At 34.3% G+C, this 16,181-nt stretch overlaps 1 protein-coding gene across 3 annotated transcripts in view; it reads left to right on the top strand.

The window, feature by feature from the left end:
- The window catches only part of LOC123536090 (COMM domain-containing protein 9-like), a 24,147-nt gene extending 7,966 nt beyond the window's left edge, over nt 1-16,181 (top strand). For 2 of the 3 annotated variants that reach the window (XM_045318907.2, XM_053528220.1), the window contains exons 2-6: nt 6,154-6,285; nt 6,874-6,958; nt 7,701-7,790; nt 9,010-9,113; nt 15,428-16,181. In XM_045318907.2, coding sequence (XP_045174842.2) covers nt 6,154-6,285; nt 6,874-6,958; nt 7,701-7,790; nt 9,010-9,113; nt 15,428-15,568 — 552 coding nt within the window. In that variant the 3' untranslated portion in view covers nt 15,569-16,181. Of the gene's footprint in view, nt 1-2,663; nt 2,945-6,153; nt 6,286-6,873; nt 6,959-7,700; nt 7,791-9,009; nt 9,114-15,427 lie in introns of those variants that run through there. The other variant, XM_053528221.1, reaches the window with a different exon arrangement.

Raw genomic sequence — 16,181 nt, 5'->3', positions numbered from 1 at the left:
TTGGAGTTGGTCTTGAGCACAGGGAGGACCATGACGTTAATAATTATTATTAACCTAGATAATGTAAGCCCACTTCATGCATCTGACCTATTTTGACCAGAATAAACTAATTCCTTTTCAGAAGAATGAAAGTGACGACCTTGAAAAAAGTGTTCAAAATCTGTTTGTTTGTAAAAATAAAGATTATATTACAAATATATAAAGCCAACTTTCAAATGAAATTCAAGTCGAACAGAAACAATGCCACTGTTGTTCAAAACACACTATCATGAAGTAGCAAATACCAAAAAAACAAGTCAGTTTGAAGTATTAATGTGGGAGTATTGTTAAATGAATGGTTGTCAGGCTGGGGTATTTAATTAACGTTATTTTGTTTCCTAGTTGCATTAGAGAAAAGAGTTGCAAATAAAATGTTGAAGAATCGAGAAAAATGTGTAACTTACAATTAAAAAAAAAATATTGTGTCACATGGCTAAACCTATGTTATGGATTGAATGCATCTTTTATTCATGTGGGGGAAAAAAGCCAAAAATAGGTTGTGAAACATTTGATTAAATGTTAAGCCTCATTTTAAGGCATATCCAGAATATTTTCATTAATGATAATCTAACACACAAAATTTTCCAAAAATCGTGTTAAAAGACATAGCTTCCTACGTTTTTTTTTAGCGGGGAAAATCTTACATAAATCTTTTTTTAATCTTTCATTTAATAAAAAGATTGTCAGTCTAGAATTTTGAGTAAAATATTAAACACGGGCATATATGCTAAGTTTTAAGGAGCACATGATATTTTATGCAGGTATCATTTATTTGCTTTAAAAACAAAATCTAATTCTTTTTTAGAAATTGTGATAATTGATTGGAAGACAATAACTTCCTTGTAAAAGGTCCCAGTATTCGAGCCTGTGGCCTTTAGTGTTTGCTTTTTGATGCAAATCACGATTTTGCGATGCATAAACTTCCTTATTAGTCATTGAGCATGTTGTAAAATGTAGTTATATCTAATCATAAGACAGTATATAGGCTGAGTTATGACTCAGGTAGTATAATGTAGTAAGTCTTATTAACATTTGGCGGCAATAAAGGGTAACTTTGAATTTCTTGCCAGCAGTCTTGACTTTTTACCTTGAAATTTTTCAAATAGTAGAGCTTTTGTTGTCATGTCTGCTTGCGTATCATTCTGTGTCACATAAGTTTTGCATGTAAGCAGGTTTCTCTAACAAATGATTTCAAACTTCATACATATCTTTGGCATACCAGTAATGGGCTGAACTCACAGGGCAAGTTACATACCACTAGCTTTTATTTTGTCAAAAATTGATGGATCATCACTAAAATGGTGTCTAGCATCTTTGTCTGGTTCTGCTTTGCCCCATTCATGGTTGGCCAGAGCTAAAATTAATTTGGCACACATAGTACATCTACACAGTAATACAAGAAAATTGCTCCTTTAGTGCTTATTGAAATATCCTTTTTCAAGCTGGGGCAAAATTGCAAACATGTCTTTATCTGTTGTAAATCTAGAGTAAGATAAATTCAGTGCAACAGTTGACACACAAGATTGGAGAACTCCTAAAGGGTCAAGTATTTTAAATTTTGATTTAGTTGACAAAAGACTATTTGATTAAGGAAAAATCAGCGCCAGTTGATGCCTTGAACTTTGTACAATGAACAGGACTGGTGTGCTATTGGATAGTTAAAAAAAAAATAACAGAATAAAAAAAGTCGCCTTTCAGTTTTATGTAAATGAGGGAACATTACAAGAATATATGTAATTCATTTTCGGCAATACTTTTCATTGCATATAGAGTTATATTGATAAAGCAATAAAATGTTGGTGACAAATTGGTTACAACCATGTTACACGGTGTAGGTATTGCCAAGGGCAACGTCAGTATTCTATTACCTTGGTTATCATAAAACAGGTGAAATGAGCGGGAATTATCATTCCCGCCAAATAAAGTCATTCATATAACCACACAATGAGAGTCCTTTGTGTGTACTCGATCCAGTTTTTATCAGCAAGGGATCAGCTCTTGATAAGACTAAAGAGTCAAAATTTTTATCACTTAAATTATCGGTTTTGAATAATGGATGAAGTAGATATAAATAACGAATGAGAGAAACAGAGAGTCGATGAAAAACGGAAATAGCTTTTTAGTTTTTTCTTCCCGAATGAACGAAACAGTTTTTATGAAAGGGTATTGAACAAAAGTATAATATCATGTTTCAGTGCAAATTTTTTCAAATGTTACTGACCTTCGAGCCAAATTCTTTGTCTTTTGTCTCATAACTGCCTGTTATATAACATTTCAACAACAAATTGTTTCTCAGTATGAGGGAAAGCTATTGTTTTTGTTTTTTTTGTTTATTTAGTAAAATATGAATAATAATAATTTTGAGTTTGCAAGACATTTTTCAAATAACATAACAAGGTCTAAGGGATTTTTTAACCAACTATGTAACATGTGTGTGATAGCAGATGTAAAATGGCTACATGAAAATAAGAAATGATAATGTTACAGCATGAAATCTGTGAGAAATGTGCTAATCTTACAAAAATATGGTTTAAAAGTGGACATGAGGTGACAGGAAATAAGTGGCAAAGATGCAATAGTTTGAAAACATTGTCAAGAATCAGAATATTGCTCTTATAAGTTTTGAAATAACCTGAGTGACATACTTTTCATACTAAGTTAATTCAGTGAATTATTTGGACTAGACTTTCAGTTTCATCAGTCTGGCATACCAGAGGTTTACCATGGTTCCGTAGTTGAACCTTGGCACATTGGCCTTAGCAAGAATTTTGCTTACTCCCAGTAATATCCAAATATTTTTTTAAAACCAAAGAAATAAACCTTAGGTTGTGTAGGGATTCTGATGTACCTGTGATGGCTGAGAGTGAATTTTGGTAAAAACAACATGATAAATACTGTTATACAGGTAATCAAGAAAAATCACCACTCATTCAAACAATTTAGGCGAATTTTTTTCTCTCAAAAAAAAAAGCATGTAGACACTGTAAGTGACCTTTGACAAAGGAATTTTGCAAGGTATCCTGATAAAATTCCAAAAATCTTGTCCAGAATAGAGTAACTTGATATAATGGAGAGAATCAGTATTCTTATTGTTCTTTTTCAAATGTCTCGCACTTATTTTCACATGCTTAATCATTTTTCAGGGTTATATATACATTATATCAGAAACTATGTGGAAATGAACATGTTGAGAATTTAATGTCAGTACTTTTGTGTTATATATTAAAGGGTTTCTTTCATATTAGTGAAGAGGCTGATCCTTGGAAAGATAGTAAGACTGTAGGAGTTAACTTTCTTTTAAAATAATGTTCAGCCTTCATATTCAAGGTATTGGTATAAGGGAGACAACTTGATAAACAAAATATTTGATTATAAAACTAAGTAAATTTGCTTTAAGCAAATATTGGCAGAAAAATTGATTGATCTCCAGGGAAAGACAATGATATCAAGTCTTTGTGACTGTATACATAGTGGTCTTTGTTGTCCAGTGTGTCTGTGTGTGTGACATATATATACATGTATTGTTGTAGATTCTGACATTTGATATATGATTACAAGTTTACTGGCTGCCAGATGGTCAGCCTGGAATGAGATGATAATGACTGATACTGTCTTGCTTTGTGTTCTTACATGACAAAAGCTTTTTTAATGAGCTTCTTATGAAAGCTGTTGTTTTTTATTGAGTTTTCTTTTAATTAAAGCTGCTTGTTCATAGCTTGAGAGAAAAAGTTTAATATCTTCATTGATATAATATTATTTATTTGGGTTTTACGGCGCACCAACACAGTATAGGTTATATGGTGCCAAACAGGACTACAAATTTGATATAAGGAAAGCAGGAAAAACTGGTATGACAGATTAGTGGGAAAATGTCAATGAACTTCTTCAAAATTTCAAAAGTTCCTTAAATGATTATCTTCCTTCAGAAAAGTATTTTATGCTTTTAGTTTATGCTTTCATAAAAAAAGGGTCATTCTGTACAATATTTTAAAAGAAATTGATGTATTCTGAAGCATGTGAATTTATGCATGGTTGTAGAAAAAGGAAATTGGATAAAAAATGTAGATTTTTATTTGAAAAGTCAGACCTGTTTGTAGTGTATTTTGATTAGATGTGTAGCATCCATATCGTGTTCACTGATAGCAGATTAGAAAATGCAAAGATTTCCTTGTGAAGTAGCCTGTCTGTTATATACATACAATTTTTCCCCAAGAGGAATTGCAAGTGAATGGCATATGGGGGCTCTGAATGTAAAAAAAAGTGGTGTAATAAGTTTTTCTTTTTTACAGATCTTATTTTATAGCTTGATAACAGGATTTTCTGCAATAACTTGAAAGTGATAAATCAAATAAACCTGTCTGGTGGTTTTTACCTGTCTGATGGTTTTAACCTGTCATTGTTTTCTTTGTTTGCATTGGTGGAGAGGATCATAGCCCCAGCTGGACTCCTTTATCTGACTTACCTGACATTTGAACAAAACTGTTGTAAATACATACAAATAAACCACCCCATGTAGTAGTTTCCTGCTGAGGGTGACAGTATGTAATGTTACATCATATGTTGATTCCTTTATCAAACCTTTATCAAACATCAGTCAGTCAGTTTATTTATATATATCTTCCAGCCACTTAGACAGGTTTAATTGATTCAGGAAATTGGAGACTGGCACTAATATCCTATTAATTCCTCTTTACTGTAAAATCAGTTATATATGTGATATGTACTTTTTGTATAGTTTTGTTGTTTCTCAGTTATGCAGAATTAAACCCATACATATAAGTGAATCATCTAATAATCTTATCTTCGGGTAGAAATTGTAATCCAAGCATTTAGGCTCCAACAAAATAGTCTTTGAAATTTTTATACCTAGGAAATTGAATGATTTTTACAGTGTTTATCTTGAAAATGCTAGGTAGCATGTAAATTTATGGCTGTGGAACAAAGCAATTTACTATCCTGGCAACATAATTATACAAAAAAGAGAGAGAAAAAAAAAGTTAAAGTGATGTAGTTATCTGGTTAAGAATATAAGATCTGTACAAGCATAAAACAAAGACAGATGTAAAAAAGTAGATCTGTCAATTTGATACACAATATATTAATTCTTCTTAAAGGGATGTGAATTTAGATGAAAACAACAACAACAATGTAATGAAATATCAAAAGAATTTTCAGTCAAATTTTTTTAAGTATGATATAGAATACAACTTAGTTCCTTACATTTTACAATGCATTTTAGCTTTTTTGAGAGCTTAACCTGTATACATATGTAACATACTGTGCTGAACTCAAATGAATCAATTTGTCTTTTTGTTTTCAATTAGTACTAACATGGAAAGCATTTTCTAAGATTTTAAACTGTCTTGCATCAGTTTGAAAATGTAGCCATTGAAATATTTTGTCATGATGTGAGACATAAGTTGCAATGCATCACAAAACATAAAAAAAAACATGTACTTTGCTAGATTTTGTAATATTGATAAAGGGTTTTAACAGCAATAAAACAATATTTAGAAAATTATACAAAATTTTAGTTATCTTGAAAACTCAGGCACTCACTAAAGGCGGATCGTATGTCTATCACTTCTGATGCATATTGAGAAGTTGTCAGGTACTTGTGGGGAACAAATCAGTTATGATGTATGAAAATGTAGGAATGTGACTACTGTTACACACTTCACTGAAATACCACTGGGAAATAGGAAAATGGTGGTCTAGTGTTAAGATGTCACTTTCTTAACAGAGATCATTGGTTTGAACACCACTTGGATCATGACTTTACCTCATATGACATTAGTTATGGTTTGCCTAGGATGCATATTTATGTAGTTTATACCAATTTATGTAAGCACAGTTGTAATTTAAGCTTGAACCTTATCTAAATCACTCTTGAGTCAACTTTCTGGAAAAACAGTAATTGTGGTTGTGACTCAAATGGGGCTCGACCCCTCCACCGTTGGGTTGAGTTGCCAACACCCAACCATTAGACCACAACTTCCCTTTTGAAGTGGACTTTAGAGTGATTCAAATAAGCTTGTAGCTTTCATCACAAACAAGCTAAAAAAAAGCTGTGTAAACAAAAATTTTAAATGGGGAAATATCTTTTCATTGTAGGCACCATCAAAAGATGTTGTACACAAGACCTGCCAGGAAGCCTTCCTATACAGAGATAGACGGAAAGTTCCTGAGGCTGTGGTCAGTAACATAGCAACACAATATGGTATTTCTCCAGAGGAAGCTAAAAAGGTATAACAGCTATTGTAGGAATTAGATTTATGGTTTAAAGTTATATAAAAAAAAAACAACAGTAAAAATGATGGACATTTATATTTTGTACTTTGGAGAAAATAGCTAACTTGTAGAATGAGTAAGTGTGAGAAAAGACCAGTTAAATTATAATTTATTGAAATGTAACACATGTGTATTTGTTTGATCTATGCGTAAAATTTATTTGCTATATAAAAAAGGAAATGAGAAAGCAATTTTACTGACATGCATCAATAACATTTATACTTAGCTCCTTTTTAAAGACCTAAAAAAAATGCATTTATGGTCTAAGGGAGGTAATTCATTATATATACTGTCTGACAAAAGGTAATTTTCTTGTCATTTGTGGTCCAAGGGAGGTAATGTCCTGTATACAAGCATAATAAAGTAGATTAAGTAAAATGTTTTATGCTGTTACTTAATGGTAATGAACCAGTATGTAAATAGGAAATGTGGATCTTTCTTTATAATTTATAGGAAGACTTCTGAAAGAGTACTGCTTAAGAGTTTTCTTTAATATGTATATTTGTATTTTAACACATTTCAAAATGCCATCTTGTGTTTCAGTTACTGATGTCGCTTGGTTCTTTGATGAAAAGTGCTGTATTTCAGGGATCAACTGACCCATCTGACCTTATTAAACTATTTCCAAGTAAGTTACTTACATATTTGCCAAATGTGAATCTTAGCTGTTAGGTCTAGTGGTAGAGATTGGTTATTTCAAAGCTCAACATTGACTGGTTGCAAAATAAAATGTATGCTTTTGCCCTGGTTATGAAATAAAGTGTGGAGACTAGTCTGTGAATGCTATCATGCCATTGGTCAGTTTCAAGTTTCTTGGACCTCTGTGGCAGAGTGGTTAAGGTTGCTGACTTCAAACCACTTGTCTGTCAGATGTAGGTTCGAGCCTTGCTCTGGGAGTTGAATTTTTTATATGAGGAAGGCATCCAGCTAGCGTATGGAAGGTCAGTGGTTTTACCAAAGGGCCTGGAGTCTTTCTCCACCATCAGAAAGCTGGAAAGTTGCAGTATGACCTATAATTGTGTCGGTGTGACGTTAAATCCAACAAAAACTTAAAAAATGTAAAAGCTTGATCTCAAAATCAACCAGTTAGGTGCAGGAGTTTGAGACTGGTATCAAAACTGTATCACCTTACAGTCTAAACAGGTCTAGGATCATGTGTCAAGACTGTTTTATATGGATCTGCTGATTTTGTGAGTAGTGTACCTTGATAAGGAATTCTAGTAAAAATGTGGTGGTGGGAGATGGGGGCTGTGGTGGAGGGCGGATGGAATCATGCAGAAGTCAAGGAAAAGTGTTTGGAATTGTGTTTACTGTATTGTTCTCGACTGTCAGCCTGGCAGTGTTTTACTGTGTATATGTTTCTGTTTAAGGTGACTTTCACAAAAGTTTGAGAGACTTGTTGGCTAAAATTATGATTGAAAATATGTCAACATGGCGAGCTCAGGCAGTCAATAATCAAGGTAAAGAAAAACATTGGTATATATGATATTATTTTTGCTTCAGCATATTTTGTAACATTCAAGATGACTTTCTGAACAGATGGACACACACATTCAAAACACTTTGTAATATTAAGCTTTGAAATGCGAATAAACAGCTAGACTTTAAACCTAGAAATAGTTTTATGCAATTTAAGTTAGACTTACATGGTCGTTGTGTTTCCGCGAAATTTAATAGTTGCGAAACAACAACCTGACATGAAAAAAGGAAAGTTAGTATTTCTCAATAGTGCTTCTCCCCGATGTATGCTAATGTATATAATTTTTTTAAAGGGAGGTTTTATCGTGTATAATAATTTAATTAAAGTATATTTACTACATATGTTATATAAATCCCATAAGCTTTTGACATATAAAGAAATTGCTCTGGTCACTACTTTATTTGCAGAAAGATAGAAGTGTTAGCGTCACTTGTCAACAGTAATATATTATCAATAGAATCATCCTTTGCACTACTCGTATTTTCATGCTTTTTTGTTGGTGTGACAAAATTCCAGATGGACATATTCAACTGCTTTCCTGTTATAGTTTACAGTTATTTGTGATTGCCAACTGTATATTATGGAACAAAAATTTCACTCCCGATCACAAAGCACTGATGGACTGAAAAATGTGTTTAGGATAAGAGACCAGTTATTTGCACCATTTATGTGCAGTCTTACCTGTAATGTTTGTTACATTCTTAAGATAATGCAGTTTTGTCTGCGAGTGTTTGTTACGTGTTTAAGCTGTAAAGTTTTCGCGTATTTTGCATCCGAGGTATTTTGCATAACTTTGTCGCCGCTAAATTGCCTGTCTTCATTAAACCATGAAATATAGTGTCCATGAACATTTCTAGGGTTACAGTTATTAAAGGGTGTAATCAAATATATGTCTGGTGTCTGTCAAAGTGTGAAATTAATCAATCCACAACATGATACTTAATAGCCTGAAACATGAACATGAAAAGCTGGAAAGTCGCCATATGACCTTTACTTGTGTCTGTGCGATGTCAAACCCAACAAAACGGAATCGTGAGAGATTCTGCTTGATTCTCAAGTCAGTTAACAAAACCTTATGATTAAGTATAATTTAACAGTTTTGTGTTTTGCAGTGCAACTTAACATTATACGTTTTCTTCATTGCTTTTCAGTGATGTTATTTTTTTGTAGAGGTTTTTATGATTTGTGTTATGTTTCAGTATCCCTACCTCGAATGGTTGATTTTGATTGGCGTGTGGATATAAAAACATCTTCGGACTCCATAGCTAGAATGTCAGTACCAACATGTATTCTGCAGATGAAGGTGTGTAGGAAATTAGAAACTTTTTTACCCATTGAAGCCTCAGTATGAAACTGTTGTAATATATGGAAACAGACTCTCTAGTGTCATGCTGGATAGGTTGATTGATTATAAAAGTGGAACTTTTACTTTTTACTTTGGTATGAATACAAGCCAGGGTTTCCTCTGGGTCAGTTTCACTTTGCGCCAACAAATTCGCCAATTAGGAAAAGTTTGCGCCAGTGGCTCTCAAGTTGGAGCCAATAGTCTGTGATTTGCGACATACCATTTTCTTTTTCAATCTCTTTTTCATTTGATTCTTTACAGTAACCATGCAATTTGCTCTTGAACCAGTCTATCCTAATATCACATTGAATCAAAAATAGTTTTTAATCTTCTCAACCATTTTCAACAACATTTTCTTAAACAAAAGTAATTGCTCAATCTATAAAATTATCCCTTTAATTTATTAGTTTGCCATTTTTAATTATCTCCCTTTAAGGGGTATTTTCACTAAATAGATGTTTTTAAAACATGAATATTTATCCTAATATCACATTGAATCAAAAATAGTTTTTAATCTTCCCAACCATTTTCAAGAACATTTTCTAAACAAAAGTAATTGCTCAATCTATAAATTATCTCTTTATATAGTTTGCTGTTTTCAATTATCTCCCTTTAATGGTCATTTTCACTAAATAGATGTTTTTATAACATGAATATTTATCTCTTTATTCTTTTAACTTTTTATTTCAAAATTTATTTAGGTCATTTATCAAAAACAGTGTTGTTTTATATTATTTTATAACTTTTGAAGTTTCATTATATATATTTAACTAAATTTCTATTTCCATTCGTACATACTATTGTATAGCGAAAATACCACCTACAGGTATTATTAGCACTTTGTTTTGAAGCTCTGGGGTTGAGCTTTTTAAAAATCCCCGTGTATCAATGCTTTACGTTGGGCACGTAAAAGAACTGCTTTAGTTCATTTGTATCTCAAAAATTCTTCGATAGAATTTATACGACCGCGACTGAAATTATCTATTTACGATCGGAGCATAAAATTATGTATCTTTAGATCGCGTTTTGACGTTTCGGCATTTTCTCGGTCTCAATTACTTCGACGAATCGGATTGTCATTAAAATAACCTGTAAATTTATCTCGCGTTTTTTGCATCATAAAAAAGGTGGTGCATTAGACGAAGCACGCAGCTAATATTTCGTTTCATTTGCTTTCGTGTAAGTAGGCGGGGCTAAATCTGGCGAATCAGATTGACTGATAATCGTTCTTGCGTGGAGGAACGCTCTAGTGACTCGGTGAAGTTTTAAATTATGCCCCGAGGTGTAAATCGATATTGACACGATGTGTATTGTCTTCGTGTAGTGTTAAATATCGGATAATCCGTTATTGCGTCATTGAGAAAGATTAGAAGATAAGATCGACGATTATCTTGTAGGCGCCAATGAAATTCGCCAATTGAAGATTTTTAGCGCCAGAATTTACATTTTGTCGCATTTGGCGCCATTGGCGACCGACAGCGGGAACCCTGCAAGCTAACTTCCACTCTATTAAGTCTGACCATATTACTGTGCAGTGTAGGGTAGAATACAAAATTCTAACACATACATATAAGGCACTCGAGGATCAATCAGCAGCATATGTAGTGAACATGTTAGAAATATATACGCCATCCAGAAATCTGAGATCGCAGAATAATGCATTAAAACTAGTAGTGTCCAAATGTCAGACAGTGCGCTTTGGTGACAGGAGCTTTCAGATAGCAGGTTATGGAATGCCCTCCCATCTGGCATAAGAGAGTGCAAGACCTTGCAAAGTTTCAAAAAAGCGCTAAAGATGCATTATTTCATACAATTCTTTGGGAACTAATCTCACTAATTACCTGGTAGAAAAATGTAGGTACTTTGCCGGCCAATCCATTACTCTAATCAAGAACTCTAGTGTGACAGAATAATATAGACAGTGTTTTTTCTGTGGGATGTATCATAGATGTTCTCCGGACCGTTTAGGTGGGGATTGACCCAATCATCCGGGACGGTTTGCATGCTGTGATGCATTTCACAGGCATCATACTGGTTAATTCTGTCTGTTCAAAATGTAAGATATCTTCTGTTCTATTCTGCTCTAACCTGTGTCTTTAATAGGTCAGTTAATGTTTTACGATATTGTATTTTGTTTCATGTTTTGATCTGCTTACCTTTAATTTAAAAATGCTAGGTATCTTATTACTGTAATGTAATTATGTCTCCCCCAGGAGACATATTGTTTTTGCCCTGTCCATCCGTCCGTCTGTCCGTCCATCCGTCCGTACGTCACACTGCATTTCCGAGCAATAACTGGAGAACCATTTGACCTAGAACCTTCAAACTTCATAGGGTTGTAGGGCTGCTGGAGTAGACGACCCCTATTGTTTTTGGGGTCACTCCGTCAAAGGTCAAGGTCACAGGGGCCTGAACATTGAAAACCATTTCCTATCAATAACTAGAGAACCACTTGACCCAGAATGTTGAAACTTCATAGGATGATTGGTCATGAAGAGTAGATGACCCCTATTGATTTTGGGGTCACTCCGTCAAAGGTCAAGGTCAAAGGGGCCTGAACATTGAAAACCATTTCCGATCAATAACTAGAGAACCACTTGACCCAGAATGTTGAAACTTCATAGGATGATTGATCATGAAGAGTAGATGACCCCTATTGATTTTGGGGTCACTCCGTCAAAGGTCAAGGTCACAGGGGCCTGAACATTGAAAACCATTTACAATCAATAACTAGAGAACCACTTGACCCAGAATGTTGAAACTTCATAGGATGATTGGTCATAAAGAGTAATTGACCCCTATTGATTTTGGGGTCACTCCATCAAAGGTCAAGGTCACAGGGGCCTGAACATGGAAAACCATTTCCAATCAATAACTAGAGAACCACTTGACCCAGAATGTTGAAACTTCATAGGATGATTGTACATGCAGAGTAGATGACCCCTATCGATTTTGGGGTCACTCCATTAAAGATCAAGGTCACAGGGGCCTGAACATTGAAAACCATTTCTGGTCAATAACTTGAGAACCACATGACCCAGAATGTTGAAACTTAATAGGATGATTGGTCATGCAGAGTAGATGACCCTTAACGATTTTGGGGTCACTCTGTGAAAGGTCAAGGTCACAGGGGCCCGAACATTGAAAACCATTTCCGGTCAGTAACTTGAGAACCACTTGACCCAGAGTGATGAAACTTCATAGGATGATTGATCATGCAGAGTAGATGACCCCTAACGGTTTTAGGGTCACTCTGTTAAAGGTCAAGGCCACAGGGGCCTGAACATGGAAAACCATTTCCAATCAATAACTTGAGAACCTCTCGACCCAGAATGTTGAAACTTCATAGGATGATTGTTCATGCAGAGTAAATGACCCCTATTGTTTTTGGGGCCACTCCGTTAAAGGTCAAGGTCACAGGGGCCTGAACATTGATAACCAGTTCTGATCAGTAACTTGAGAACCACTTGACCCAGAATGTTGAAACTTCATAGGATGATTGAACATGCAGAGTAGATGACCCCTATTGATTTTGGGGTCAGTCTGTTAAAGGTCAAGGTCACAGTGGCCTGTTCATGTAAAATCATTTTTTGGAAATAATTTGAGAACCACTTGACCTACAATGTTGAAACTTAATAGGATGACTGGACATGCAGAGTAGTTGACCCCTATTTATTTTGAGGTCGCTTGATCAAAGGTCAAGGTCACAGGAGCCTGAACAGTGACTTGAGAACCACTAAGCCAAGAGTGTTGAAATTTAGCGGGATGACTGGACATGCCAAGTAGATGATCCCAATTGCAGCCAACCATCAGTGTCTCTTTGATTTTTGCTCCTGACCCCTATTGACTTCTTGCCTATAGGACTTTGCATTGGGGGAGACATGCGCTTTTTTACAAAAGCATTTTCTAGTTTTAAATTATTTCTATAATAGTTCAATTACCGTCATCCTACGAATATAAGATGCACATTTTTTACGAGATTCTGGTCTCGAAGGACCGATACGTCCTATAAATGGGGATAGAAAAAGACCAAACATTTCCCCCGACTCAAAAATAAAGAAAATCGATCTTTGTTTACCCCGCGTGCCTCTATATTGAAGAGTATTCAAGGGGAGTAAATACCAATGACTCGGGTATAGCTAATAGCCGGTTTGGGACCTGGCGTCTTAAATTACTTTTGTATAAAATGTAAAATTTAGAGCTCGCGTAAAAAAGATAAATAAATGCTGTTTTTCATTAAAATATATTTTACAACGCATTTCTGTAACTGATCATTAAGTTTTTAACAAGACCTGTGTAAAACACTTCCCGGCGTGTTTTCACACAATTTGCATTAAAATACTTGAAACTCCGTATCAGGTAGCCCGGAAATCGATTATCTAATCTTCAAACATAATTTTGATAGTTGTCTATAATCCTCTTGTTCATTGAGAATTTCACGCCCGAGGCATTACTTATCTTACACCTACTGTCACAATCTGCAAACAATTAACCATTTAATCATACCTGGAGGCAATTGTAAACATGTGCTTGCGAGATTTTAGACTGATCCAATATGATCATAGTCGCTGATCCGTAATGTTCAAAACAATTTGCAAACCAGTCTTAAAATTACGTCATTTTACCGCCACGTGCCAAAGTGTACTTTCGTTTTCACTGGCCTCAATATTCATGGAGTGGTCAGAGGATGCGGCAGTTTAGTGCTTACGCAGAGTTTATGCTTTTCAATTTAAATACTTGCCACAACATCCAAAAACATCGACAGTGATTAAGCAAAAACTGGTGATTTCGTAGAAACTATAGCGAATTTTGGACAAACAAAAATTCGGATAAGTGATAAGTGGGTATAAGCATTTTTCCAGAATTCTGCTAGTATTTTTTTACTGCGTCTTTTACACGAGTTCAACCCATATTTGGCCAATTACAGTACCATTTTTATTGAACATTATATAAATGTTTTTATGTAAAGCACTTTTGAACGTATTTTTATATGAAAAGAGTGCTATATAAATGTGGTATATAATAATAATGATAATAATAATGTCAAAAATGTATTACTGGTACATGTTCGTAAAGTACCTTTAAAGGATTTAATACTTTATTTTATACGCATTTTTTTTTGTGATTTTGGCTGCTGAAATCGGTTTCCAGTTTATGACTTGAGAACAGTTGGACCTAATGCGGTCAGACTTAATAGAGTGGTAGTTAGCTTGTATTCAGACCCTATGTTTTGTTTGTAGGTAACTCCTGAGTCTGTTCAAGTTTTGTTTAAGTAAGCCCCTTTTCTTCTCAAACATACGTAATCAAAGCTGAGACGGAATGTTGATTGGAGATAGTAAAAGTGAAAACATAGGAATTAAGAAAAGTATATATAACTTCTAAAAAGATGATTTAGTTGGTAACCTAGGTCAATGATTAAGTTCACAGTAACCTCGAGATGGAAGGCTGTTTCAGATCAATCACTGGAGAACACTTGGACATTTGACTGTCGAACTTAAATATTCAGTGTCTAGGACCGTCCCTGTGACCTTTAAACTACAATGATGTTGGATCAGTAATTGGATGAGGCTTGAGCCTACTGTCTTAAAACGTTATAAGATGATTGATTGTGATGTGCAGATGACCTCTGTTGAATAAGAGGTCTGTAGGTCAAAGGTCAAGATCACAGAGACTTTGAGACTTATGAGAATGTGGTGTTGATAGCTAGCTTAAAAACATTTTTATTTACAGTCATCAGTCTTCATTGCATTGTAGATAACCCCCATTTTTGAGGGGTGATAACATCAAAGGTTAAGGTCACAACATACTTTAGTCAGAAAATTACCTCAAGAAAAAATGTACAGAGGGAACAACCTAGGTCCAAGTTTTTCGCCACACTTGGAGGTCAAATTGCTTCATTTTGTGTTAACTCCATATCGTCCAAACTGCTGAAAGAATGCATATGAAACTCGAATCAATTGTTAACCTCATTTAGACAGCATGTACAGTAATTAACTCACTTGTATCAGAGCAGTGCCTTTACGTATTAATCTTCAGTGATAGTTCTAGTTTCTCAGTGAAAGATATACACATTTAATAGATCTGTAAGTGTTAAACCTTTAGCCTGCTGTTGGCTAGTGGTTCTGCCTTTGCAACCAGTCCAGACCCAGATCATGATCTGCACTGTTCGCTATTCAGTCAGTAAATTTTCAGTGAACACCCCTTTGAATAATAAGTGGTACTGTCCAAATTGAATGATAGACCAGTTTATTTTGTTTGATTTTGTGTTACAGGTTCAGGAGAACCCAAGTCGTGTGGACACAGTAGCTGATGTATCCAATGTAAATGTAGAGCTATCTAAAGAGACTCTAGATACAATGTTAGATGGACTCTCTAAAATAAGGGACCAGTTATCATCTGTTGCCAATAGATAGTGATCATAGAATGTTGAAAAGGGACCAGTTGTTAGCTGTTTCCAGTGTATAGTTAGCATTCTTCAAAGACATTTTATCCAAGCAGGATAATACAGAAAACTTACAGCTACTGAACCATTTGTAGAAGTAATAATTTATCTTATTTATTAAGAAAGATTTGATAATGTAAATTTAACATTGCAAATATCATTAATGTGAGTATGGAAGTAAGTTTTCTTTAAATCCATTTGTTTTATAGACTGTGATTATTACAGAATACATCTGGAATAAAGTAACTTACCAGTAAGTTGTTGCCTTTTGGTCTAAGGAAATTTCAGTCACAATTTTCCTTTACCTATCTTCATTATTTTTTTCTTGAAAGTATAAGAAATCAGATGTTAATTTCTTAAAACAGCCACTTAAGCTAAAAAACAGATAAGTTTATGCCCACCAAATTGAATTATTTTACAGTTTGTTTACTAGTTAAAAAGACTAATACAGAAATGTTAAGTACCTAATGTTTATCTGCTAATGACTTCATGGCATGGATTCCTACATATTCTGTGTGTTGGTTAATTTCATAATGTTTGTAATATTTTGTGCAATAAGTTGTAATAAATAAATGAAGTTGAAA

Source organism: Mercenaria mercenaria, chromosome 17, assembly GCF_021730395.1.
Source record: "Mercenaria mercenaria strain notata chromosome 17, MADL_Memer_1, whole genome shotgun sequence".
Classification (NCBI taxonomy): Eukaryota; Metazoa; Mollusca; class Bivalvia; order Venerida; family Veneridae; genus Mercenaria; species Mercenaria mercenaria.
The sequence above is the reverse complement of the archived record's forward strand: the minus strand, read 5'-3'. Positions and strand labels throughout refer to the sequence as shown.